At 29.0% G+C, this 24,930-nt stretch overlaps 5 protein-coding genes across 13 annotated transcripts in view; 3 read left to right on the top strand and 2 right to left on the bottom strand.

Moving 5' to 3' along the window:
* Window positions 1-153: 153 nt before the first annotated feature.
* Window positions 154-1,471, bottom strand: LOC132908224 (D-aminoacyl-tRNA deacylase 1). 5 transcript variants are annotated; one of them, XM_060962021.1, is made up of 4 exons: window positions 1,283-1,469; window positions 816-906; window positions 493-728; window positions 154-341 (listed from the first exon to the last, which is right to left on the bottom strand). In XM_060962021.1, exons 1-4 carry the CDS (start codon window positions 1,323-1,325, stop codon window positions 226-228), a joined length of 486 nt encoding a protein of 161 aa, XP_060818004.1. In that variant the 5' UTR covers window positions 1,326-1,469; the 3' UTR covers window positions 154-225. The 5 variants fall into 5 exon arrangements, with proteins under 5 accessions (XP_060818004.1, XP_060818005.1, XP_060818006.1 ...); XM_060962022.1 differs by lacking the exon at window positions 1,283-1,469 and adding an exon at window positions 1,076-1,245; XM_060962023.1 differs by lacking the exon at window positions 1,283-1,469 and adding an exon at window positions 986-1,064.
* Window positions 1,472-1,538: 67 nt separating this feature from the next.
* LOC132908176 (early endosome antigen 1-like) lies at window positions 1,539-12,074 on the top strand. Of its 3 annotated transcripts, XM_060961906.1 has the most exons (13): window positions 1,539-1,926; window positions 2,070-2,940; window positions 3,013-3,101; window positions 3,196-3,396; window positions 3,683-3,718; window positions 3,927-4,166; window positions 4,294-4,466; window positions 4,558-5,019; window positions 5,116-5,438; window positions 5,540-5,643; window positions 5,712-7,025; window positions 7,118-7,310; window positions 12,014-12,074. In XM_060961906.1, exons 1-12 carry the CDS (start codon window positions 1,810-1,812, stop codon window positions 7,298-7,300), a joined length of 4,113 nt encoding a protein of 1,370 aa, XP_060817889.1. In that variant the 5' UTR covers window positions 1,539-1,809; the 3' UTR covers window positions 7,301-7,310; window positions 12,014-12,074. The 3 variants fall into 3 exon arrangements, with proteins under 3 accessions (XP_060817889.1, XP_060817888.1, XP_060817890.1); XM_060961905.1 differs by lacking the exon at window positions 12,014-12,074 and having other exon boundaries at window positions 7,118-9,273; XM_060961907.1 differs by lacking the exons at window positions 3,683-3,718; window positions 12,014-12,074 and having other exon boundaries at window positions 7,118-9,273.
* A 1,037-nt stretch (window positions 12,075-13,111) lies between these two features.
* On the top strand, window positions 13,112-15,619 carry LOC132908193 (lysosomal Pro-X carboxypeptidase). The gene is made up of 7 exons (XM_060961973.1): window positions 13,112-13,451; window positions 13,722-13,862; window positions 13,949-14,229; window positions 14,305-14,462; window positions 14,533-14,705; window positions 14,811-15,160; window positions 15,334-15,619. Exons 1-7 carry the CDS (start codon window positions 13,284-13,286, stop codon window positions 15,545-15,547), a joined length of 1,485 nt encoding a protein of 494 aa, XP_060817956.1. The 5' UTR covers window positions 13,112-13,283; the 3' UTR covers window positions 15,548-15,619.
* Window positions 15,603-19,927, bottom strand: LOC132908188 (kinesin-like protein KIF3A). The gene is made up of 9 exons (XM_060961955.1): window positions 19,779-19,927; window positions 19,110-19,528; window positions 18,814-19,004; window positions 18,519-18,658; window positions 18,244-18,441; window positions 17,770-18,161; window positions 17,285-17,702; window positions 17,081-17,206; window positions 15,603-16,999 (listed from the first exon to the last, which is right to left on the bottom strand). Exons 1-9 carry the CDS (start codon window positions 19,791-19,793, stop codon window positions 16,862-16,864), a joined length of 2,037 nt encoding a protein of 678 aa, XP_060817938.1. The 5' UTR covers window positions 19,794-19,927; the 3' UTR covers window positions 15,603-16,861.
* A 1,155-nt stretch (window positions 19,928-21,082) lies between these two features.
* Window positions 21,083-24,930, top strand: part of LOC132908177 (uncharacterized) — a 31,137-nt gene continuing 27,289 nt past the window's right edge. The window contains exons 1-2 of one of the 3 annotated variants that reach the window (XM_060961911.1): window positions 22,775-23,004; window positions 23,095-23,196. The gene's annotated coding sequence lies outside the window, so the exon portion shown is untranslated. Of the gene's footprint in view, window positions 21,234-22,774; window positions 23,005-23,094; window positions 23,197-24,930 lie in introns of those variants that run through there. The other 2 variants (XM_060961912.1, XM_060961910.1) reach the window with 2 other exon arrangements.

Genomic DNA, 24,930 nt, shown 5'->3' with positions numbered 1-24,930 from the left:
TTATATAGAAATGAATTGGGTTCAAATTATATCATGCAAGAATAATGTTTATTAAATATAGAAAGGGAATGAATTTATCATAGAAACTGTTAAACGATAGAAAAACATATCTATATATAAATAGAGGGAAAAAATTAGAAAAATATATAAAACTATGTATTTAATAACATTTATTGTATGTTTAATTAATATTCATATATTTTCATTTTGATTTTTCATCAATGTTCATTGTGCATCATTACATTGGTTTGTTTCGTTAAGTTTAAGTGGAGATTCTATTTCTAATGTTACAGGTCCACTGTTTTTTATATTAACTTCCATCATTGCTCCAAATTTACCATCTGTAGAAATTATTCGATAGAATGAATATATTACTTTTCTGAACAAACATTTAATAATGATTTGATAGAAGTTCAATTTTCATTCTATTCAGATGCAATAAACAACATATTTTCATATGAAGTTAATAGCTTATAGTTATTGATTATTTACCTTTAATTAATTCTGGTTTATAATTCTTACCAAGTTCAATAAGAAAATTATTATAAAATGATTCGGCTGCTTGGGCAGGCATGGCTTTATGAAAATCTAATCTATTTCCTTTCAGGGTATGGTACAATGTAAACTGACTAATACATAATATTTCATATTCTTTATCCATAACATTTTTACTCCACTTTTTATTATTATCATCATCAAACATTTTAATATTCAATATTTTTTTTACTCTAAGAAAAATAAAATTTTACTTTATATTTTACACTGAGCTAGATTATTTTGTTCAAAATATGTATTATAATAATATTATATATTACATATATTTCATGTCTTCTATTGTGTCATCTCTTTTTATACCAATTAAAATGCAGAGACCATTTCCAATGTTATTAATAATTTCACCATTAACTGAAAAATCATTTTATAGTAGTATCAATAGAGAATAAATTGAGTATAGATAATGATAATAGCAAAAAACGTTTTATACGTTCTAATGAAATTAAATTGAAATAAATGCTAATGCATCACTTTATGACTTTATATTCTATAGAAAATTATACTGTTCAATACATCTTACATGTATTATTATGTACATATGTATCATGAATTAGAAAGGAGAAACTGTGTTCTGACCATGTTTTATTCAATTTAATACAATATATAATACATATATAATTTTTATTTTATAGACATATGGTAACATTTAACATTTCTTTTTGATTCTTGCTTCTTAAAAGACGACAAATTAGTTACTACAACAAAACATATATAACCTAATCATTACCTGAAACACTAGCTTTTGTCACACGTTGTATTACTGCTTTCATGTTCAAAGTTGAGACTAACGTTATTTTTTACACCGTTGAAATTATTGTTATTAATACTAATATACATATATCCACGTAAATCCTTTACAGTTAAATATTTCTTGAAGGAAATACGCTACTATCATCGCTAGTAATGCTCTATGAATGAACCAATAGAAAAGCAGAGATAATCAGAAAGCTTACTTCCGCATATAGACTTCCTGTAATGCATTTTGACTTTTCAAAGATTGTTTACAAGCAAATTGCAGAGCGTATAATCATTCCAAAAATTTAATAATCTCGGAGTTGTTTGTCGTGGACTTATTGAGATTAGTAAAAATGAGCTTATTAAGACTTTGTAATATATTGTTAAACCTGGGATTATAGTTCAAACTAATTTTCTGTGACCCACTTGTTGCGTTTAGGTTATGGTGTTATAAACAAAAATATGTTGGCTATAAATGTTTGGTTTTTATGATAAATTTGTGTATGCCAGACGATAGGAATGGAGGGTCCAGGTCTGAGCTTATTTTTAGGTTCAGAAAATATCCAACTAAATACAAATATACAAGACTTAGAAGAAGATGAAGAACAAGAAGATGCTAAGCAACGTAATAAAGAGGTGCATCTTCCTTTACTTTATTCCTTCCTTTATTTAAACTTTCCAATTTTATTACTTAATTTGCAGTTTAATTAAAAAATTCTACCCAAAAGAGTTTATTCTCCAATGATTGTAATTTTAGTAGATAATGTTTAATATTTTAGATCAAGGATCTCTTGGACAATGCATTTGATGATTTAGATGATGAATCTGACACTAGTTCTATTAATGACAGCCATTATCAAGATAGTACTAAAGGGTCAGAAGTTACTAATACTATGTTAAATTCTCCTCAGAGAATTGTGTCATCCAAAGATCAAACTGTATCTCAATTACAGAAAGAATTTGGTATTTATGATCATGTCAAAAATTCAAATAACTATGATAGTACTATAATAAATCATAGGTCGGAGATGGAAATCGCTCCTTCAATCTCCAATATACAAAGAGACTTTGATGTATATGATCAAACTGACACTCCATTTTCTAAAAATAATAAGGATAATGATATGCACAATATTATTGCTGAAACACCTTATGAACTAACAAGATTACCAAACACTGCATTTCCTAAAGATTTAAGAACCCAAGTTGAGGAAGATTATACATTTAATGAAAATTATTCGTATAATTATCACACACCAGCTAATCATTACGATGCTCAAGGTAAAAATTATTCAAATAATGGTTATATCGATGGATATGACAATAATGTACAATGTAAGCAAATTCACGAGTTTGGAGGTGGTGACAATGTTACATCTGATCATATAAATCATTGTTACAAAACAAGTCCAAATGGCAGATCAACAGATGATGGTGTAGCTTATAAAATGGCCGAGTATGATAGTAAGGAACAACTAGAAGTTTTATATACAGTGCGAATGAAAGAAGTTAAGCGATTAACAGAAGAATTGCAACAAGTTCAGTTGGAAAAAGAAGAAGAGAAGAATCAGCTTAGTAGGAAAATAACACTTTTACAGGCTGATATTGAAAGATCAAACATATCTAGAAATCAAACGCAACATGCTTTGGGTAAGATTTAATAAAACATGTTCATAAGATGTTATCTAGATAAAAGATTATAAAATTAAGTGTTTCTTGTAGTTGATGCAAAAGCTGAGATTGCTGATCTTCATAATCAAATAACATCATTGAAGGAGAAAAATGCAGTTTTAGAGAAAACTAATCAAAATGTAAGACTTTCCTGTACTATTTTAAACAATGGTTTTATTGTTACAATAGCATTAGATGCATTAATTACCTAATTATAAAAATTACAAAATTTAGATGACAGAAGAATTAAATGTCGCAAGAGATTCTGTAATAGAATTACAACAAAAAATAGCTGTATTAGAAAGAGTACAAGCATTACAAGCAAATGATAAAACACATGAAAAATTTTTGAAACAAGCACAAGAGAAACATGCTGTTGAAATGAAGAATATGCAAATTCAAATAGATGTTCTTACTGACAAACTTAATGCAAAGGTATTTCTAGTATTACATTATGTATTATATTTTGCTCATATTTATTTATAACTTAATTTATATTGATAGATAATTAGATTTTAGTGTATATCTTTTTATTATAAACTATTATAATAAAGACACGCTAAAATATTGTTATTTGTTAATATTCATTAAGTTACAAATATAATAATAATAATTATTATGGTGATGGTGGTGATGGTGATGGTGATGGTGATGGTGATGGTGATGGCAATGATGATGATGATAATAATAATAATAATAATAATAAACATTTGTGTCATAGCTGTTCAATATGGATTCCAACAATCATTGTATTTGGGCAAGTTGTTGATATTGTATTTTTTAAGAATTATGATACTCTTGTAAAGAACATATTGTATAATTATATAAGTTTCTTGGTTTTCACATATGTACTTATTTTCTTTGCATGAGAGTACTATTAAAAGGTCATATTTGTACCAGAAGAATTATATTTTAACTCATTAAATTATCATAATTTCATGTTTGATTTTCTTGAATTTTAATAGGAAGCATCTTATGTCGCTTTGGAAAATAAATTAGCTGATGTAAGAAGGGCAAATGAAACATTGATGGTAGAGAAAGGAGATACAATGAATCGTTTAGCACAAGCATTAGAAGAAAGTCAGGCGCAGTGTCGAAATCTTATGGCTACAAATAACGCTCAGCAAGTAATGCAGCTTCAAGCACAAATTAAAGTTTTAACACAAGAAAGAGAAGAAATGAAAAAAATGATTCAAGAATTACAGGTACTTAAAGTATTAATTTACATTTAAGGAACAGTTTCAATCCACTATATATCCTAAAATATGTTTAAAAAATGTGCAAGATTTATATTAAAAATAATAATGTATTTATATATATATATATATATAGAATAAATTAGAGATAGCAAAAAATGATGCTGCACAGTATGATTCATTGTTAGCTACAACATTAGAAGAAGAATCTGATTCTATTAGACAAATGAAATTAGGCGATTTTCATAATAAATCAAAATCAAAACCCTATGATGATATTACAAATAAGTTAAGGGGAGAATTGCAAAGGTAATTCGTTTTAATTAAAAGTAATTTTATATTGCATGAAATTATTATGTGGTAGAATATTAATTTTATTGTTATCTTGTTATCTTTGTAGATGTTTAGCTGGACAAGCTGTCAAAAGGAAAGAAATAACTCGATTAGAAAATACTTTATCACAAAAAGAAGAAGAAGTTGATAAAGCTTTAATTGTAGCAGATAAATGTCGACAAGAAGCAGCTCGATACGCTAAACGTGTTAATGAACTAGAACAAGAATTGAAATCTGTACTTACGAATGAAGCTTTGAAAGCAAATGCTCAAATACAGAAGTTGTCCAATCATCTCAGTGATGTAAAAAAACAATGCGAATCATTGAGAGAAGAAAAAACAAAATTAGAACAGAAATTAGAAGAAACATTAGCAATTAATGAAGAAACACTTCTAAAATTACACCAAGAAAACATAAATCAGCAAGAAAAAGACACCATTGATGAGTACAATAAAGAATATTTAGAAATACATGCTAAAGCTGTAGAAAGAGTTAGGCAAGAAGCACGAGTTGAAGTAGTGCAATTATCGTAAGTATTAACATTGTTTCTGTTATTGTAAATATATTTTTTGCTTGTTAATATCATAATGTTTAAAATGGATGAGATAAATGTTTTAACTTACAGTGTGCAATTGGAACAAACGCAAAAAGAGTTGGATCGTGTTAAAGAATTGTATATAGATATCTGTAGTACAAAAGAACAATTAATAAGTGAACACAAATCTGAAATCAAAATGTTAAGAGAAAAATATACTAGCTTAGAAGAACGTGAAATGGATATAGAAAGATACCAACATGATTTAAAGGCACAAGTAAAGATAGCAGAAAAATTAACGGAAGAGTGCGACATGTACAGAAATAAAGTAATTGAATTAGAAAAAGATCTAAATTGTGAAAGGAAGAAAAAAGATGAATATACAAACAAAATTCACCGAGAAATTGAAAAAGGTAAAATTGATATCGCTTAAAACAATAAAATTTGAATGTCTTTTATTCTTTCATATGTATAAAAATTTTACTAAGACCTATCATAAATTTAATATTTACAGCTAAAGAAGAAGCTTTAAATGAATTACGCAATGCCCATCCTAACCAAGAGATAAGTGTTCACTTGCCAGATCATTGTTCCGAACATTTAGAAAAAATAAATCAGGTATATATATCTTGTTTATTATTGTTTGTCTGCTATATATAAATTCATCAAACTTAATACATTTATAGTTAGAAGAAGATTGTAAACGTTTAGAAGATAAACTACATGCTGCAGTTAAAGAACATAAAAAGGTATTGGAATATCAATCTGCCTTAGATGATGCTAAATTAAAGACAGCACAGATGGAAATATCTCAAGAATCTTGGAAAAAGAAATATGAAAATGCAATTAGTGAAAGGAATAATCTTATTACTAAAATTTCTAAACTTGATTCTGAATTATCAAGTATCAAGCGAAATTCAAAGATTGAAGACTCCGATGATGTAAAATTAAAAGTATCTCGGTATCAAATAGAAAATGAAGATTTAAAAAATAAATGTGACAGTTTAATTAGTGAAACAAGCACTTATAAAGATAAAATCGCGCAGTTAGAAGTAGAATTATCAGAAACGAAAAGTATAATTGGAAATTTCGAGGGTAGGTTAAAAAAAAATAGTGAACTATCATCAAATTCAAAATGTGTATTGGAAAAAGAACTTTCTCACTACAAAGATTTGGCGACACAATTAAGTATTAAGATAAATCATCTGAAGGCTGGAAGAAAGAGTAATCATGTAATGGAGCAAAGAATCAAACAATTAGAAACAGATTTACAAGGAAAGGAAGAGGAACTAGAAAGATTAAAAGACTTTGACAAAATAAAAATGGAAAGGGATCAATTTGTTTTAAAGTTAAAAAATCAAGCTAAACAATTTGAACAATACATTAAGCATCAAAAGCAAGTATTTCCTGAATTAAATTTATCACCAGGTAGTTCAAGTGATGGCACAGATTTTCTAAAAATAAGGGAAGTTATGGTAAAAGAGTTACGCGAAGAGATGGAACAGAAGGTACATGAAGAACTTAAACGTATAGAGGAACATGATCGAGAAAAAAGGAATGAGTTGGAAGAAACATATAAAACAGTTTTAATACAGTTTTCAAAATTAAAAAACATATGTCACGAAAAGACGCAGGAAGTAGAAAATTTAAAAGTGGCGAAGGAACAATTTAGTCAAATGATTGAAACTTGTTATAAGGAATTGGTAGCGAAACAGTTGGAAATCGAAAAGTTGCAAGAAGAATTAAAACAAAAAGAAAGTGATGTGGATGAGGAGAGAAATCTAATGGCTAAAGTTATGACTAAATGGGTTAGAGAAATTTGGGAAGTAAAAGATAAAGAAGTTGAAATGACTGAAAAATTACAGCAATTACAGGAAAGTGAAGAAAATTTGAAAACAGAGATAAAAACGTTAAAAGAAAGAGAAAAAGAAATGAAAAGTAATATCGATACGTTAAAAACTAAATATCAGTCGGCGAAAAAGACTGCGAACAACTACAAGGTAATTTTGTAATAGAAAAGTAAATCATATCAATTTACTCATTTTATTAATTTTCCTCTATCTTACGAATTTAATGTCTAAAAATTGTTTAGGAGTATGCAGTGAAGCAAGAGAAATTTTCATTAAGTGAAGGTAAACGTATAGAGGAAGGGTACAAAAAAGCCATGAATCAACTACAACAAAAGCTTGATGCAATAGTTAGTACTCAAGAAGAAAAACTTAAAGAAATTGAATGTCAGTATACTGAAAGAATAGAACAAATGCGACTTACATAGAAGTACAAAAGTAAATGTTGAAGTATATATTAATATTTAGTTTAAAAAAATATATATGTTATATATATTATATTTAATATATATATTATATATATATATTATATTTAATATATATATATATATATATTAATATTTTAGTATGCAATATAGTTTAAAGGAAAAAAGTAGTTAGAAGAGGCTAGATATTTTTTAATTTAAAGCACTTTATTGTACAACACTCTAGATATTAGGAGATTTTTGTGTTAGGGACCAATCACTTAAAAGTGGCAGATGTATATTGATAGAATTAGCAATACTTATTTACTGTACCTTATTTTAAGGAGTAGTAACATAATTACAAACAGTAATGTCATTTAAACGATAATACTAAAGTACAATTTCCAGTTAATTAATAGAGAATACTGATTATAATTACTGAAATTTATTACTAAAATTTATATATTAATCGTGAGAAAATGTTAATTTGTAAAAAGTGAAGAGAATCATTTTTACATTCATTAATATTATTTCGTAATTTTATAAATTGTCTATATTTAAACCATAAACAAGTAAGTCCTCCTCTTTGTATAAACGAGACACTCAGTCACATGTTCTTACTAAACATATGACATAATATCATAATGCAAGACTGGAATATATAGATCTTTTTCCTTAGTGAAATAAACATAAATTCACTGTAATTGAAAATATCAAAGTATACCTTTGAGTATTAAACAATTGTTTACGATTTATATGTATATCCTAAAAGGAATTAAAGATATTAATATTAAGATTGTACAAAATAGACAATGAATGACATTATTCACGTTAAATTCTAAATTAAAAATTCACGTTATAAATAAAAATTTTACGTTTATGTTTGATGTGCAAAGTCGAATTATTAAATGTAACCGATATGTTGTACATTGAAATTGAATATTCATCTGGCATTTAAGACATTGCCTCAAAGTTGATATTACTTAATTTTTGAGCACATACGTATAAAATGTTTTGTACAAACTAACACGTGTAAACATTTCTGTAAATGAATCACGAAGCCATAATTTTTTTCTAATCTTATAATTTATAAAATAAGATCAATTTAATGCGTGTAACATACTCTTAATTATCAAACCACAGACTGTTGCGATTAGTTTTCTTTATAAAATTTTTATACAGATTTTAAAAGTAATTATTAATAAGCGTTTTTTAATTCTTAAAAAAGAAAAATATATATTTCAGAAATTTTTATCACATCTTAAGTATGGTTTATGATATTTGTGCATTATATGCCGTACATTATAAACTATTAATTTTACCGGTGTCATTACTGTCATGCTTTGATAATGATGATTCTTGATAATAATATAATTATTAAATCATCACTAAATAGAGAGTATTATTAATATTAGTTGTATTTTTGTATGTAGAATGAATTAATTTATTTTTTGTAATAAAGATTTTATGTCAGTGTCTATTAATTAGTCAATTTAAATTAACTAAAACCCTAAATATAATTATATTAACATAATTCATTACTAATAAGAATAGAGACCAGGATAAGAGTCATGAAGTTCGAAAACAAAACAGGGAGAGGTAACAGTTTAATGGAACAATGTTTGAAGGAGAAAAGGATAAAATCAGATGTTACATTAAATAGTAAGGAAGGAAGAGAATTATGTGGAAGATTGAATGGAGTCAGAAAGAAGTGGAGCATATGGGAAACATAGAAAGGAAAATGGAGAAAAAGATTTTAAGGGAAAGTGACAAAGAAGTGCACACTTAAAAAAAGTACAACAGAATAAATAGAACAAGATATAACAGATAGTGTAAGTTTACCACTTGTTTCTGTCTACTTAAGTCAAGTACTTAAAAGAAGAAAGATGAAGGATGAGCTAATTGTTGGTCATAAGAACTGTTGGTTGAGGTATGGGAATGTTGAAGTGAACAACAGATTTTGGAAAAATAAAGAAAGAAGAAGGTATATTGTATGATGAAATATTTATGGTGAAAAAGATTTGGAGATCCTAAAGCACTGCTTGAAAGACTACACAGAGATGCGAGGATTGGGAAGGGGGGCAGAATATGCAATATAGAAAATTATTAAATGAAGAAGGAAGAATGTGAACTGATGAAGAAAACATGGATAGGATAATAAAGAGGAAGGGAAGGACAAGAGAAGTGCTTAATCTGTAGTTTGTAGATCATAGTAATATATTTTAGGATGGTTTAGATTAGCAGAATCAAACAAGTAGGCTTAGGCAAAAGTTTAGATATAAGTAAAAAGATGTTTGATGTTCTCTCTGATGTTAACAACAAGAATAGACATTAGATACCAAAATGACATCCAAAGAATAGGAGTATCTGTGGTATACAAACTAGGAGTGTAAGGCCATAAAGATATGATATGGGATGGAAGGCTGTGTGATTTAATATGTTTTGTAAATCAAATCCCATTCTATGTCCCCTAGGAGTGAAAATTATATAATAAATAAAAAAATATAATTTATTACTTTACTATAAATTTTTATATATATAGTGACTATAAATTTTTCTCAATAAATATTTACAAACATAACTTAACTCTTATTTTTTTATTATGATTAACAAATACAAAAATATGAAAATTAATTATGTATACTTTTATATATATTTGTTACATGTTTATATATACACACTGATACAAATGAAACAATGTGAAATAAAATCTATATTATAGTCTTTTACATTAGCTACCAAAATTTCCAAACAAATTAGAATCCTCAGTTTAACAATACTCGACGAAGAAATGTTGCTTAATGTTATTGTAAAAAGTATAAGCGTCGTACTTAAAATTTTTCTTGAAATATAAAAAATAAAACAGAAAGTCTCTCTCTCTCTCTCTCTCTCTCTCTCTCTCTTTCTATAGAAATTGTCTTAGAAGAAATGATTCAAATCATAAATTGTCTTTCGTTGATTTAGAGAAGTTTAATATACCACAGCAGTAATTACCAGAGATTTATTCCTATTGTTATTTATTATGCCTAATCCTCCCTTTTCGGCTTTTGGATGGACTTCCGAATATTTACAACATCCTATACAGGATGTTCGGCTACAGGTGTAAAAAAATTTAAGAGATGATTCTTCATGCTAAAATTCTTGAAAACAATTCAAAATCGGTCGAAATATTCCTATGAGCAAACAAATCTAACAAACCTATTTACTGAATTCACCCCATAGATCAAATAATGATCAGCTACCATAAAGAATTATGTGTCATTGTTTCTTTCGCCCGTTTACCTGGTAGATATATCATAACCGATATTTGTGGCCGCGATATATTATACTATTGGCTTTATCTATGGCCAAGATACAGATAGATTGAGCGCTATCGTATGAAATATCTGAATAGCAAATTTTGTAAAGCTTAATTTCAATTTCATAAGAGCGTCTATATATATACCGATACTTTTTTCTGTACCCATAAAAAGATTATTTAGCTATGTATCGATGATAAATTTTATTAAAGAACGAATATCCCTAATTTTATGCATTAAATAGTATGACACGAAATTATAACGGTAGACAAAATATAGATGCATTTTAGAAACTTTGTAATAACTTAAACCAGTTTAACGAAACATTTAATGAAAGCCTTTAAGAATCATTTCAAATGCAATTACAAAAAGTTTCAAAGAGTGTAAACTCATAATGTAAAAGATATTCAGGGTATTTAGACAGATAATCAAGCATTCAAAATAAGCCATGTAGGCATCTTCGACAGAAAGCAGCACAGCAGACTCTTTGTACCTACCTGGAGTTATAAGTTTTATGGTACTTTTTAGTAATTTTGATATAGTAATTTTTATAGACTTTTGTAAGGCTTCTATGCTTATTTGATGATTTCTATTTAGAATAATACTGCAAATCAGCCTGTAAAGTTTTATCTGCCTGTTGGAAAACACCGTGCATGAGCAAATTTCAGTAATAATCATGTTTGATAATTTGTGAAAAATTAATGATCTATTTTATCCATGTTTACAGTTTAGATGTATAATCTACAATCTACACAAACACTTTACGTAAAAATAGATAAATATTTACATAAAACATTAATGAAGAAGTATCAGATTGTTACGTCCGGTGACTCTCTACATAAACTAGAATCCATCCCTCGGTCAAAACGGTCATTAGCTGTGCAAATATAATTAGTCGGACTACAATAATCCTAAGGAACTGTCGTAAAACTAACCAATTTTACTTTACCGTCAAGGCCCTTAATTACTACAAAATATCTTCCAAGTCGACACGTTCCTTAGGGTTATTGTTCAATCAGATAAAAAATGGGAAGGTCAGGTTTTTCCCATGTTCAATGGTTATTTCCACCCACACGCGACCGTTGGTGGGGCGACCAACATCCCAACAAAATTTTTTCTCTGCGACAGCATCATCACCGAACTTCACTGATTTTTCATCTGTTGACTAGACAATATCTTGACTGGTTTTTCATCCGTTGATCAGTCAATATCTTGTCTGGCTTTTCATACCTAGGTCAGTCACCATCTCTTGACTGGTTTTTCGATCATTAATCAGTCATCAGTTTAACTTACTACTTACACTTCGCTGAGAATACATCTACACGCACCACGCGTAACTATTTATATCTACAAAGTTGTTGGGATAAAGTGCATATTTTAATTTGTTAACTAAGTGTTATCATCAGATCAACCACCTCTATTATCTTAACCGAAATAGGGGATTGACCAATTCGTGGCGTCGATTATCAAATCGTAACGGGAATTTATGACTCTCGTTGGCGCGCTTCTTTGCGATTGCGTCTCTCCGCAAAAGGTCGAACACAGATTGTAATATATTCTTTGAACAAATGGACTTCTAAAAAATCTGTTTACACAGTTATATCCCCAGCGGAAAAAAATCCGTCTGGATTAACACCATTCCGCTATTTCGACTAGATTCCGAGATATTCCAGAAAATGTTTTAAAATATAGCTATACTAATAAGTTTTAAATGAATTGTATGAAGCGTCTTAGCTGCATCTCACATTCTTCCTTGTTTTTCATTCTTGCACTCAACGTATTTATAGCAAAATTTTTTATCTGAATATGTTTTTTCAGAGGTATTTTAGATTGTCAAAGCCGTTATTTTTAATAGTAATAAACAGTTTTGAAAATTCAGCCTTATGAATATTTGACCGACAAAAATCTTAACTCTACAAATCCGTGTAAGGCCGTGATCCTACAAAGCAGTAAAACAAGCAATGGCACAACTAATGCCAATGCATCAAATGTTAATTTTACTGTTTACCGCTGTTTGTGCAATCACAGTCTAACAGGCCACCTCATGGTGGCTGGAAAATAAAAAATAATCCAAATCTAATCCAATACTCACAATTCAAATGCATACAGAGTAAGCCATACAGTAGATTAAAAGTACCAAATTTTTAAAACGATCTCAAAAATTTCTAAAAATTATCATTCTAGTCGAATATTTTGCAGTCCGGATACTATACAAAAGCTACAAATTTTAAATTATAATATAGAAAAAATGTTCAAATCGTTAAAAATAAAAAATGCCGATCGAAGTAAAAAAGAGTTGTATTGTTTGTAAAAATGCGAATATACATGAATATTTTTCAAATAAACACCATGCGTGTAGTAGCTACTGACACCAGATTCCCTCTGTGTTCTCATTTATAATTAGTTCGAGTTGTAGCGGTAATTTATAGGTGGCGTATGTCATGTTTTGACTGTAGTGTTGAACGTACGTGTGGCCATGTGACCATTTTCCAAATTTTTGCATGTCAGGTTTCAAGTTAATACACTGTCTACATACACGATTGTGGAACCTTGTATATATGTATACAGATATGTGTGTGTGTATATATCAGTATCCTGATATGGAAATGCTCTGAAGACAGTTGTTGCCGATGTTGGTTTATCATAAATTAATTCAATTAATGTCAATTAAAAGTTGGAATTCTGGAATTCATTGATAGTGTATTGAGATGGGATTGTACAATACTTTAATATTCATTTTTATTGCGTTATGGCAACCTACCATGCAATATATCCTTTTAAATAAATTTTACGGAAACTATCAAAATCAGTTACGCACTCAAAATGAGTTATACAGCGGGAAATACAAATATGAGATTAAAACAATTGATATGCCAGTATGTAATATTAAATTCCTGATGTAGAACTTTTATCGGTGACATTTGTTACGAATTATTTTTATTTGTTTACTTTTCTTGCCTATTTAATGTACATATATTCTTACATTTATAAATTATCGATTATTGCATGTGCCTTACGAGAAGATTTCTCAATATACAAAGATCTAAACTTATTAAATTACTAAATTTCTATACATTACATACGTGTATGAATCTTATTTATAGTTTCTTTTGTATAAAAAATAAATTATTTTAAATATATCACAGGTGGATCACTTTAGCTTTTCAGTGTCAGATACATTTAAATTAAGATATCTCGTAAATAATACTTGGGAAATCAGAAAAGATGCACCTATTTTCTTTTATACTGGAAATGAAGGTAACATTGAAAATTTTGCTCAAAATACTGTAAGTATATAACCTATATGATAATTAACTAACATATTTCATTTAAACATAATTTAAAATTTTGACTTAATTCTTATATTTTACAGGGTTTTATGTGGGACATAGCTCCAGAATTTGGAGCTTTATTAATTTTTGCTGAACATCGTTACTATGGAGAATCTATGCCTTATGGCAATAAATCCTATATGGATTTGAATCATTTAGGATATCTAACATCTCAGCAAGCCCTTGCAGATTATGTCGATTTGATTCAATATGTGAAATCTAAACCAGAATATAAGTATAGCCCTGTTATAGTTTTTGGTGGTTCATATGGTGGTATGCTTAGTGCATGGATACGTATGAAATATCCTCATGTTGTACAAGGGTTAGTGAAACAGTACCAACTAGAAATACAATAAGAATGATATATAATATAAATAAAAATTGTATAATATTACAGAGCAATTGCATCTTCAGCTCCAATATTACAGTTTAGTGGAGTTACAGAATGTGAAGCTTTTGCGCGCATAGTTACCTCAGATTTTAAAACAGCTCATACAAACTGTCCAAAACTTATTCGTAGATCATGGAATACTATTATCAATATAACATCAAGCGGTAATAGGGTAACCTATTATTTATATTGTCTTTTTACATTTTTAAAATTATTTTCTATTTTTCCTAATAGACAAAGGGAGAGAGTGGTTAGCAGATAGTTGGAAATTATGTCAACCATTAAAAAATTCAAGTGATGTCCAACAATTAATATCTTATTTGGAGGATATTTATATAAACCTTGCTGTAGTAAATTATCCATATGAAGCTAACTTTTTGACACCATTACCTGCTTACCCTGTTAAAGTAAGTATCTCAATTTACAGTTAGTCTATTATTCAATTAGTCTCTAAATAAAATGATTTCATTTATATACATTTCATAATTTACAAGATATTGTTGTTATTACAGGCTGTATGCAAACATCTAACAAATCAATCACTCGTAGGAACAGAGTTGTTAATAGCAATACAGAAAGCAATTAATATATTCACTAATTATACTAGTGAAACAAAGTGTTTAAATTTAAATGATTCTGTGCCTCAATTAGGTGCTGTTGGATGGCCTTTCCAAGCTTGTACAGAAATGGTAATGCCAATATGTTCAGATGGAATAAATGATATGTTTAAACCTCGTTCATGGAATTTGGATAGCTATACCAAGGACTGTATGAAACAATATTCAGTAAAACCACTACCAAACTTAGTATGCGAACAATATGGATGTAAAGATCTATCTACTGCAACAAATATTGTTTTCAGGTATATATATCGTCAAGTAATATCAATTTCTTTTACTTGAAACAATTGAAACAAATGTGAGATTAATATATGTATAATACAAGTCTACATATATATATACTAATATTTCACATGAAATACAATTATCATTTATAATGTAATCTTTTATTTATTCATTATTTTGTTTCATTTAGTAATGGTTTAATGGATCCATGGTCTAGTGGTGGAGTATTACAAAACTTATCTTCTTCAGCAGTAGCAGTAATAATACCAGAAAGTGCACATCATCTTGACTTAAGAAGCAGTGATGCTAATGATCCATATAGTGTTATTTTAGCACGGAAATACCATCGCTTGTTTATTAAAAAATGGATTCAAGAATACCGAGATAAAAACAAAATTTATTAGCTAAATTTTTATACTGATGTTGTGATTTATGTTGATGTTTAATAAAAAACGAATATGCGGAAAACTATATAAGTACATAATTATTTATTTTTATTTCGTAAATTATAAATAAAAAAAAAGCATAATATACACACAATAATAATTACATCTAGTATCCTTAACTACTTTAAGTAATTGGTAAGGAATTGAGAATAATAAGAATTTTTATTATCACAGTACTTAATATCATAATAAAAAGTTAAAACTCAGACAAAATTTTTAAATATTTTCGATGATAGAGAGTAAAAAATAATTTAAATGCAGTTAAAATCCTATTCTGCCATAGAGATGTGCTTTGCTTTCTCTATAAGTTTATTGATATAAATGATTAAGCAAGCATTGGTACACGTTAAATTTTAAACAAAACCCAAGTTACTTTTTGTTAAGTTCTTTAAATAACTATCATAAAATGTTTTAATGACAAAATTTAACGTTATATAGAAATACTTATTGTAATACTATTATTAAGCTAAAGAAAATCTGACCTTTATCAAATTATAATACATAAATGACAATGTAAAAAGACATAAGATTGCTAAGTTTTTGATAAAGACTGCGTTCCTATTGTTTTCAGTTACATTTAACTCTAATTTCCTATATCGAGCTAAACGATCTTATTTTTTATTACACAGGTACAGCACATACTTTTTCCTCCCTAAAATCTTTATATCAATTCTCCATTTAATAGTAACTTTATAGCATGCTATTAAATATGAAAATGTAATTTCTGTGGAAGTTGATATTCATTGATTTAGATTTCGTCATCTAATATTTCATAGACATCGCAGAAAAATGTATCTAAATACATAAAACATAAAATCTTACTGTTATAATTGTTCTTTAAGTATTAATGGTGTGTACAATATAAGAAAATCATCCGAGTTGAAATAATAATAACTCTATCAAACTTAATTCTAACTTCTGCAATTTATGTAAATTAGCAGAAATTAAGTACTTTGTAGAACATGTAGTTTTAAATTGTATGATCATACAACACAGAAATTGTAGCTCTTAATAAACCGGTCTTGTTAATTAGATATTGTTCTATTATACTGTATATACCCTTTGTTTCTATGCAGTATTTAAGATCAGTGTGAATATACCTAATTCAGAATAGAAATAAATGTATAATTGCAGAAAATACTCATTTTCTCGTATATATTATATAAACAAAAATAAATTAGAATAATGCTTTAAAAAAATTCTAAAAAATCATAGAATTGAATATTTCGTGAAATATAAATATTTTTATCATTTTATAGATTAAACATAGTTTTAGTGTGGTGTACGTCTATGTGCTGTAGTTGGCCTTGGAACTCCAGATCGGCTTCGTATTTTTTTTGGTTGCACGAAAGTATTGTCAATTCCGTTATTGTAAGAGAGATATATATTTGACATATCAGGTTGAATTTGCTAGGAATAGACATTATTATAAGTATGATGATTTATTACATAAATATGATTTATTGTTAATTTTGAAAAATTAATACGTACATCCTTGTTAGTTCCTAATGGTGGCGTGATTTGTGCTTTGCGCATATTGTTACCTGTATATGCTACACACTTTAATTGCCATTCCCCAATATCTTCATTCCAATGAACATATCTTTCAATCGTTGTCTAAAATAGAATTGGTATATAGTTCTTTTGGCGAGAATATTTATTTTTTTAAATAAAATATTACACTGTTATAGGTACCTGATATTCAACAGGAATGTAACTGTTTACTATTAGCTCTTGAAGTTGTAATTCTCGCCCAATACCTCTAACTCCTTCCAAAAGACCTTCCATCTCTCTTTGATGTTCTTGCTGTAAATCAGATAACTCTGCTTTAACAGACATTAACATTGTATGTACGCGACTTAATTTCTTAGTTTTCCCTGCAGCTTCCTCTTGCAAGGAGGAATATTTCTCTTCTATATCAATACGTTCAGCTTCCTTTGCTTCAATAGCTTTTTTCAACTGTTCTTCTCTGCTTTTACGTTGTTCAAGTTCAATTGCAGCTGCAGCCAATAACTGTTCTTGAGCTTCTGCTTTTTCCAACAAATTTTCACCTCCGACTAAAATCTTATTTTGTAGATTCTGCATTTTCTCTCGTAATGCTTCTTTCTCGCTCCTAGAATAATTAATATCTTATAGATATTCTTCAGCGATATTTTTTAACCAATTCTCTAAAAACTTACTGAGTTCTTTTTAATTCGATAACATCTTTGTCATCGGGACTTTTATCTTCTCTTTCAGCTTTGTCAATTTTTTCATTGGAATCTATATCCCTATCTTCTAATTCTTCCATTGTTAATATTTGACTTCTTCTACGTCGTGCTTTCTTCTCATGTCTAGTCTCCCCTGTTTCTTCAGAATCTTCAGATTCGTCTTCAGATTCAGATATTTCAGCACCATTTTCTTCCAATTGTTTACGTAATTGTTCAATTTCAACTTGAAACTGCCGAAGTAAAGCATCTTTTGGATCTTCATTAATTCTCGCTCTATTTTTAATATTCTTAGCGCGGTTCGCATAACGAAGTGTACTGATAGTTTCGTCATAGTTTATATCTGCTGGACTTATATTTGCACACTAAATTGAAATAATTGAAATAATTATTTCATGCATAATAGAGAAAGAAAACGTAGAAAGGAAAGAAAATGAATAATGTTACCATTAAAGTTTTTGAGTTACCACCCAAAGAATCTTGCAACAATCTCGTGAGTTTGGAATTTCTGTAAGGCACATGTGAACTCTGACCGTCAACTAATGCAGATATTACGTTACCTAGTGTTGAAAGTGATAAATTAATTTTTGTTGCTTCTCTTAAACGAACTCCAGAAGCTTTTGTCTTGCTTTGTCTTTCCGAACCCTACAGAATATCAGTGACATGAATTAGAAAATATGTTAAACTAAAGTACAGTAGAATAATGAGAATAAGATACATACAGCTAAATCAACTAAATGAAGTTTCCCCATTTTTACATGTTGTTCACCATCCTCTCCAAGTTGACTAGATTCAACTGTGATTGTAAATATTACATGAGACCTTGAACTCGATACGTTCATTGCTGTAGCTCCAACAACACCTATGTATTATATAAGAATTATATATCATATGGTTGTTTATAACAATTTATTGTAACATTAGAAGCATGGTTATTTCCACTATTATAGGTATTAATACTTAAAATTATATATGTAAAATTATATATTCTACAAAGGTACCTGACAAGATACTTACGATTCTTATTACCAAGAGACATTATTCGATCTAAATCATCAGCATTATTGACAACATAGCCACTGAGATCTTTTACAAATACTCCAATATCGGGTCTTTCCTTTACTTCTAGTCTAGTATTTTGATCTTTACCAAGTAAGTCTCTAACTTCTTCATTATAAATCTCTAAATATGTTGCACGTACAAGGAATCTATCAAACATTATTCCTTTACATGTTTAATTCACACAAAATACTTAAATATAAAATTGAATACTAATGAAATTTTGATTTTTCTTTTTCATAAAAAATACCTACTTTTGGTTGTCATGAGCCTTAGCTATGTATCCAAAAATATGTGCAAAGGTATTAGGAATGATTCCCCTAAGTTGTGGAGATGTCTTTGCACCTGACATAGTATATGTTTTACCAGTGCCTGTTTGTCCATATGCAAATATAGTTCCATTGTACCCTTGAAGAACTTTATCCACAATAGGTCTCGCAGTTTCATTGTAAATATCAACTTGAGTCGAATCAGTATCAAAGACAGCGTCAAAGGAAAATACTTTTGGTGGTTCTCCTTGTGCAGCATTAGGATTTTCAACTGTTATTTCACTATTTATCGTATCCACGCGTACTATATTCTTACAGTGCCCGTCCAACTCCTTTCCATTTAAAGGTCGAACACGGACCACAACCCTAACATTTTCTATTTCTCCGAGTTCTGTTGTATTGTCCTAGATAAAGGATTATTTTGTTATTAAAATTAAGAATATTAAATCATGAAAAAGTTATACGACACGAGTAATAAAAGAGTAAAATATCGATAAAATTTAAGTTATATTCATTATTATATTTCTTTTCCCAAATTTCTAATGAATAATACGATTACGATAATAATACGATTTGACAGCCAGAACTGTCAAAAAAATAATTCAGTATCTTTCATTTCAAATGCATGTTTTTGTGATACATAAAAATACTAACTTCAGTCCCCGGCATTGCAGCTTTATTTCCTTCTAAAGTCACATAAACACAGGATTTAAAGCATAATACTATTTAATCTAAAAATACTGGTAAAACGCAATGGACTAGCAAACGACCTCCGTAAACAAATGGATCGATTTGTATAATTATATCGCATGAAGGTAGATGCAAGCAGGTCACGTCATCTATAGTCCATCAAATTAAGAACTCAATGAGTAATTTACCGATATTTTATTAGAGACATTTTAGTCAATGTTACAAAGTCCTGTAGTTGTATAAATAAAATATTTTTTTTTATTTTATCTCCATTTGTACTTATGTTTTATCTTTCAGATATTAGACTATTAGACAATAATATAAATGAAATGCAAATTTATAAACAAAGGACAACGTACATATAGACCTTGATTTTTTGACGATAAACAATTTTTATATTTCCCTTGTTGTATTATTTAGTTATACTATATCATATTATAGTATAAATAAGTAAGATGATTGATTTTTCATTTGTCTTACTTGTTATGAAATATTTTTATATATGTATGTACAAATATAATATATATTACGAAACGAAACTGTTTGATAAAAAAGTAAGAGAATAAATGAAATTAAAAAATATAAGGTTACAAAATGTGTGTCTAAATGTAAACATTTATCAGTATCATTTAACAGTATTTATTTATTAATTTCACCTCCTAAATTCACTACCTAAATTTCACCTCCGCGGGGCTACATTTCACATTAGTGACTCATATAATTCTTTTATGCAACTATCAATAATAATATTCGTGTATCTGTACCTCTTCTGTAACAGGAGACAGAAGTGAATCATGATTACATTTACAAGTAATAAGAATAAAATTTACCAGTTTAAAAATTTTATATAATATGATTATAACATTATTATAACAAAATGAATGATATCGAAATAAAATAATAATAATTAACTAGTAGGAGAAAAGGAATGAACGAGGAAACGTACGAAGTACGCTCAGAACAAGAAAGTACTTATATACAGGACAAGAGTCACTGAGATTTAAAAAAAAAAAAATGAAAAAAACGGGGAAAAGAAAGAAACGTTAACCTTAGAGAAGTTCCATAGGCGACAAATGTCCAATTTACAGTGACAATCGTTGAGCAAAGATTGCATGCATATACAGTGCGAACAATAGGAAACAAATCCCTCTCCCTGTGTTCTAGTCATTCCCCTCTGTATGTCGTACCCTGGGACCCTGATGCATATCCCCACCTAGAGAAAGAGTGTACTCGTTTGAAGCGAAAGAGCAGCTGACGACCGTAACAATACATTTTCTGCACGCGAGAGCAATACACCCTACGCAGGGTTACGTTACAAGAAAAGACGGTGAACTTGGTGATACGCACGCCACTGCCTGCTAGCTGCTAGATATACCGGTGTTACAGTGATGTAAAGTTACCAGGACGTGTAGGCAGCAGGTAAGGACCTATTCGCTTCGACGAAATATCGATCTTCCTACTCCAATACATATATGAACAATCAGACACATTAATATATGCCTACATATATAGAAATTTCTTCTGCTCCAACATTATTATTTTTTGTAAAATGTCGATGTATATTTAAAGCTGATCTGCAAAAAAATACGATATAATACATAATGGAAAAATAGGGACTTATAATATGCATGTTATGTATTTTTGAAGATGATTAATCTCATTTGTTTGGGATTAGCGAAATGGAACTAATAAAGAACAAATTATATGTAATTTGTTTAAAATTAATCTTTATATTGGAAAATGTAATTCCGACGCTGCAGGATGGCTTTACGTTAGCTGTAATTATGGAGATAAAAAAGCATAATTTAAAAATTATAAAATGAGATCATATTTTAATGATTTTCCTTAAAAATATTTTTTATATGGTTATTCAGTATGTACTTAAATAGTAGATTAAACGATTGTATCTGGTGTTTGTTGATCTTTTTTTCTATTCATATGTAAAGAGGGCGTTTTATCAAAAAACCAGTTATTTCGAATTAGGCTTAGCTTTAGAATGGCGTGTATGTTTGTATATATTTGTGTACGACAACAACATTTTCAGTTTTATTCTAAAACATGAGCTCTTCAATTTCTTCCATATAATGAATGCAAAAATTGACCAAAAAATTTATTATATTGTTATTTCGCAAAGTAGAATATTTTATTATATCAATCGAATATATCTACTCGTGGAGATCTTAATCGAAGTGGATGTTACTCATTTCTCATTCAGACATATGTACATATTATTTCATTCATCTTTCTAAAGCGTGCGTATAAAGAATATTCGCAAAACGTAAACTATGTATACTTTAGTCTTATCTATACATAATTAAAATGCCGTTTAAATATAACAAAAATATAATTATATAAATAAAATATAATTACAATATACAGCAAAATGGAGCATATTTGTATACTACCAACATTTATAAATTACAATAATATTTTATTCTAATTTAGAAATTTAGAAACTATTAATTGCTATAAATAATCGATTAGTCAGTGTCAGAGAATGGTACACCAATGAAAAAAAAATAAGATGGAACAGTGATTAGTGCATAGATAGAATAAGATTTAATATATTCTATTTTCGCAATACACCTGATTTCTTGCAAAAAAGAGATAAAGAAGGGAAAAAAGAAGAAAGGAAAGGAGAGAACGAAGCGATATAAAAGATCTATTAAAGCAGCGGAAATAGGAAAAAGACAGACCCAACAATTTTGTGAAGAAAGAAAGATAGGGGATGCAGAAGAGAGACAGGGGAGGGAAGTAGAAAGAAGGAAAGTCAGAGGAAGTATGAAATACAGGTGTAAGAAAGAAAAATAAGATAGGAAAGGCGAGGAGAAAGATCAGAGAAGATTAAGGAGGGAAGAAAGGAAAAAGGTGGAAAAAGAGGACGGAGAGCGAGTGAAGCAGAAAGAGAGGACAGGACGGGAATAGTAGGGAGAGGTTCTGTTACCTCTTACCTGGTTTGCTCTCCTCTCGTGACGGCAGGTCAGTGTTTCTATACTCGTGAACGAGGACGGATCCGTCGACCGGTTATGCGTGATCATTTTCACGCAAGAAAGTCTGTCTTCCAGCTCCTTGCTCGTTGTCGTTGAATTGTGTATGATCAGTGAGATTGGTTTGAGGATAGAAATGTGGAAACGTACGCAAACGGAGCAACAATTTCTCTACGCGATAAGATAGATAGTTTTGACATAGGGTATGTATGTCATCGTTTCATTCTAATTACAACTCACGAAACACTAATTATACTGCACGGAAGTTATGGAAAACACGCTTTCGCTCGCAGGACCAGGAAAACGACATATATGCATATGTAGTTATGTATGTCATTCGTGAAAGTGTGAAAGGATTCTTATATTATGCATATGTACATATACCAGCTATCAAGGTCAATATATTATCCACGAAAAAGTAAGACGTTCGTTAATGGGTAAAATGCTATCACACGCGTTGAATCGTCGAAATTGCTGGTCTCATACGTATGTACATTTGTATGTAAATAACGTACGTAAGTACATACAATTGACATACCACCAAACGATACGCGGCTAGAATTGTATATATTACTTTCCAGCGCACGTGTTATTACCACGTGAATTGGCTCATAATGAATTGTCACATTTCCCTACGCTGGAAAAGCTTGATGTGGTCGCTTGACTCGTATAAACATAATCCGTAAAACTAGTTTAACGGAAATAATTCACTTCGATGATAGCTACAATATTTTTCACGCTGTCCCGCGTAAAGAAAGCTGGTGGTGCAGTTATTAGTTTTATGAAAAGAGAAAGAAATGAAAGACACTGAACTTGGTATGCACATGTTGCTAATAGAAAATTCTTATGTCAATTAACTTACGATTAATTCTATTGGTATTCTATTTATAGGTTATATTTTTCGTTTCGTCATTTTTTCTTCGTTTCTTTATTGCCTTGAACAGCTTAAATGTTATTCACCTTTTAAAAAGAACAAATATCTTTCTTAACCAATTAATTAACGCAAGTTTCGTTAATTAATTTAACAGTATGCTATTTTGTTTGGTCCAGTAGTTTAGAAATAAGAGAGCAAACAGATAGTTGGCAGATAATTTTAGAAACGAAGTCTGTTAACATTAATTGTGGAAAGTATACGCTGGTATATCAGTATAAATATGTAAATAAGTTCAGAATAGGAAGCTAGTCAGAATGTCAATTCCTTCGACAAAACAAGAACAGGTTTCAGAAAGAACTTCACCAACTCTGTGAAAGGTGTTGTCTCCTAAGATGCCTGTATACGTAGAAATATGCCAGAGGAGAAAAATACATTTACTTTAGAAGTAAATTTAATAAAATCCATCACGAGAAAATTCAATGATTTCACATTATTAAATGTCGATCATTCGTATTTAATATTTATTATGTTACTTCGTGTAAACGTCCAATTACAGCAGATATATACAGATATATACACATATTTTATTATTTCTTTATAGCTGATATAAATCAAAGTTGTTCAACACTTTTGCTGTTAATAAAATATCTTTTGCTAGAAACCACAGTAATGTTACTCTTTAATATGATAATGTTTAACTTAACATCACTGGTCGTTGCTTCATCTTTCTGCCTGATGTTTTCCGTCTAAATGTACAATATATGGTGCGACAGCAGCACTATCAAATGCACCATGCATTCGCATGTATATATGTACCTTTTTCACGCAGTGTTGGTGACGCATGCGTTATGTACAACTAGTTTATAAATGAGACAATTAAGTGTTTAGTTGATTTTATTATGATTTTATATGTATGCATATATATAATTTTATATTTTTATAATTTTTATAATTTTATATATATTATATATTTAATATATATAATTATTATATGTATATATAAATGAAAAGAAAGCTATGAAATATTAAGCAATGCAAATTATGTTTCATAATATATTAATAGAAAATACATAAATTTTGAAATCATCGCATATCGAAATGAAATTTTTCGAAACAATTTCCAAAACAAAATTGTGCTTGACAATTTTTTTATTCGTATGATGTTGCCTCTTCGTTTGTTATCTAACAAATAATATCTACACTGTTTCGGTAAAGTCTCTCTTTAGGGATGGATTCCCAGTTGGAAAATGTTATG

This window comes from Bombus pascuorum, chromosome 6, assembly GCF_905332965.1.
Source record: "Bombus pascuorum chromosome 6, iyBomPasc1.1, whole genome shotgun sequence".
NCBI classification, from domain to species: Eukaryota; Metazoa; Arthropoda; class Insecta; order Hymenoptera; family Apidae; genus Bombus; species Bombus pascuorum.
The sequence above is the reverse complement of the archived record's forward strand: the minus strand, read 5'-3'. Positions and strand labels throughout refer to the sequence as shown.

What these genes read in the sequence shown, in the direction of transcription:
- LOC132908176 (XM_060961906.1), top strand. Translation starts at nt 1,810, where the DNA reads ATGGAGGGTCCAGGTCTGAGCTTATTTTTAGGTTCAGAAAATATCCAA. An exon ending in CTAAGCAACGTAATAAAGAG is followed by an intron (nt 1,927 to 2,069) that starts GTGCATCTTCCT and finishes TTAATATTTTAG; the next exon opens with ATCAAGGATCTCTTGGACAA. An exon ending in CTGACAAACTTAATGCAAAG is followed by an intron (nt 3,397 to 3,682) that starts GTATTTCTAGTA and finishes TTTGTGTCATAG; the next exon opens with CTGTTCAATATGGATTCCAA.
- LOC132908224 (XM_060962021.1), bottom strand. Translation starts at nt 1,325, where the DNA reads ATGAAAGCAGTAATACAACGTGTGACAAAAGCTAGTGTTTCAG. An exon ending in GACAAAAGCTAGTGTTTCAG is followed by an intron (nt 907 to 1,282) that starts GTAATGATTAGG and finishes ATGATTTTTCAG; the next exon opens with TTAATGGTGAAATTATTAAT. An exon ending in ATAGAAGACATGAAATATAT is followed by an intron (nt 729 to 815) that starts GTAATATATAAT and finishes TATTTTTCTTAG; the next exon opens with AGTAAAAAAAATATTGAATA.
- LOC132908193 (XM_060961973.1), top strand. Translation starts at nt 13,284, where the DNA reads ATGGGATTGTACAATACTTTAATATTCATTTTTATTGCGTTATGGCAA. An exon ending in TATCCTCATGTTGTACAAGG is followed by an intron (nt 14,230 to 14,304) that starts GTTAGTGAAACA and finishes ATAATATTACAG; the next exon opens with AGCAATTGCATCTTCAGCTC. An exon ending in GCAACAAATATTGTTTTCAG is followed by an intron (nt 15,161 to 15,333) that starts GTATATATATCG and finishes TGTTTCATTTAG; the next exon opens with TAATGGTTTAATGGATCCAT.
- LOC132908188 (XM_060961955.1), bottom strand. An exon ending in AAGGCTCATGACAACCAAAA is followed by an intron (nt 19,005 to 19,109) that starts GTAGGTATTTTT and finishes AATGTTTGATAG; the next exon opens with ATTCCTTGTACGTGCAACAT. An exon ending in ATCGAATTAAAAAGAACTCA is followed by an intron (nt 17,703 to 17,769) that starts GTAAGTTTTTAG and finishes TAATTATTCTAG; the next exon opens with GAGCGAGAAAGAAGCATTAC.